Source organism: Tetrao urogallus (assembly GCF_951394365.1).
Source record: "Tetrao urogallus genome assembly, chromosome: 3".
In the NCBI taxonomy this organism is placed as follows: Eukaryota; Metazoa; Chordata; class Aves; order Galliformes; family Phasianidae; genus Tetrao; species Tetrao urogallus.
The window spans coordinates 18,549,844-18,550,496 of NC_136815.1; the positions used below are offsets into that span (position 1 = coordinate 18,549,844).

The window sequence follows — 653 nt, forward strand, 5'->3', positions numbered from 1 at the left end:
AAAGCACGCGGGAGCGGCGCGGGGCTGCGCGCACCGCACGCGCGCAAAGTTGCCGAGCGGCGCCGTGCCCGCCAAGCGCCCTCGCTGCTCCGCCGGCGCTAAGCTCAACTTGGAGCGCAAACCGGGAGCGATCGCGCGCCCAAACTCGGAGTTCGAAGAGACGAGGGGGAGGCACCGGCGGCTCCAAAGGAGCGCAAAACGGGAGAGCGAGGGGTGGATCGCCCCGCGCCGAGCGGCTCCAGCCCTCCGCCCCTTCCCCGCTCCTCAGCTCCCGGCAAAGTTCGGGCGCTCCGGACCCAGCGCTCCCCGCAGCCAGCTCCGTGCCGCCTCCCGAGCGCGAGGTAAACAGAAGTGCGTTAGAGGGAGCCCCCCTCCGGAAACTTACGTTTGATCTGCCGGGGTTTGCTCTGCTTCCTGCGGGACATGTTGCCGGCGGCCGCTCCTGCCTCGCCCCAGGTACGGAGCGGAGCGGGGAGGGACGGCTGAGGGCGGTGACAGATCAACAGACGGCGCTCATCGAGGGGCTGCGGCCGCCCCGAAACAACGAGTGAGACCGTGGAGGAGCGGGGAGAGGGGAAGAGCTCGTGGAGAAGGGAAGAGGAACGGGGAGAGCGAGAACGAGGAGGAGAGAGCGGCGGAGAGAGCGGAGGGAG

The 653-nt window shown here is 69.8% G+C and overlaps 1 protein-coding gene across 2 annotated transcripts in view; it reads right to left on the reverse strand.

The window, feature by feature from the left end:
* ZFPM2 (zinc finger protein, FOG family member 2) overlaps window positions 1–425 on the reverse strand; it is a gene marked incomplete at both ends in the record, with an annotated part of 303,128 nt that extends 302,703 nt beyond the window's left edge. For both annotated transcript variants that reach the window (XM_079533412.1, XM_079533411.1), the window contains one exon: window positions 386–425. In XM_079533412.1, the coding sequence (XP_079389538.1) occupies window positions 386–425 (40 nt within the window). The remainder of the gene's footprint in view (window positions 1–385) is intronic.
* Between the last annotated feature and the right edge of the window lie 228 nt (window positions 426–653).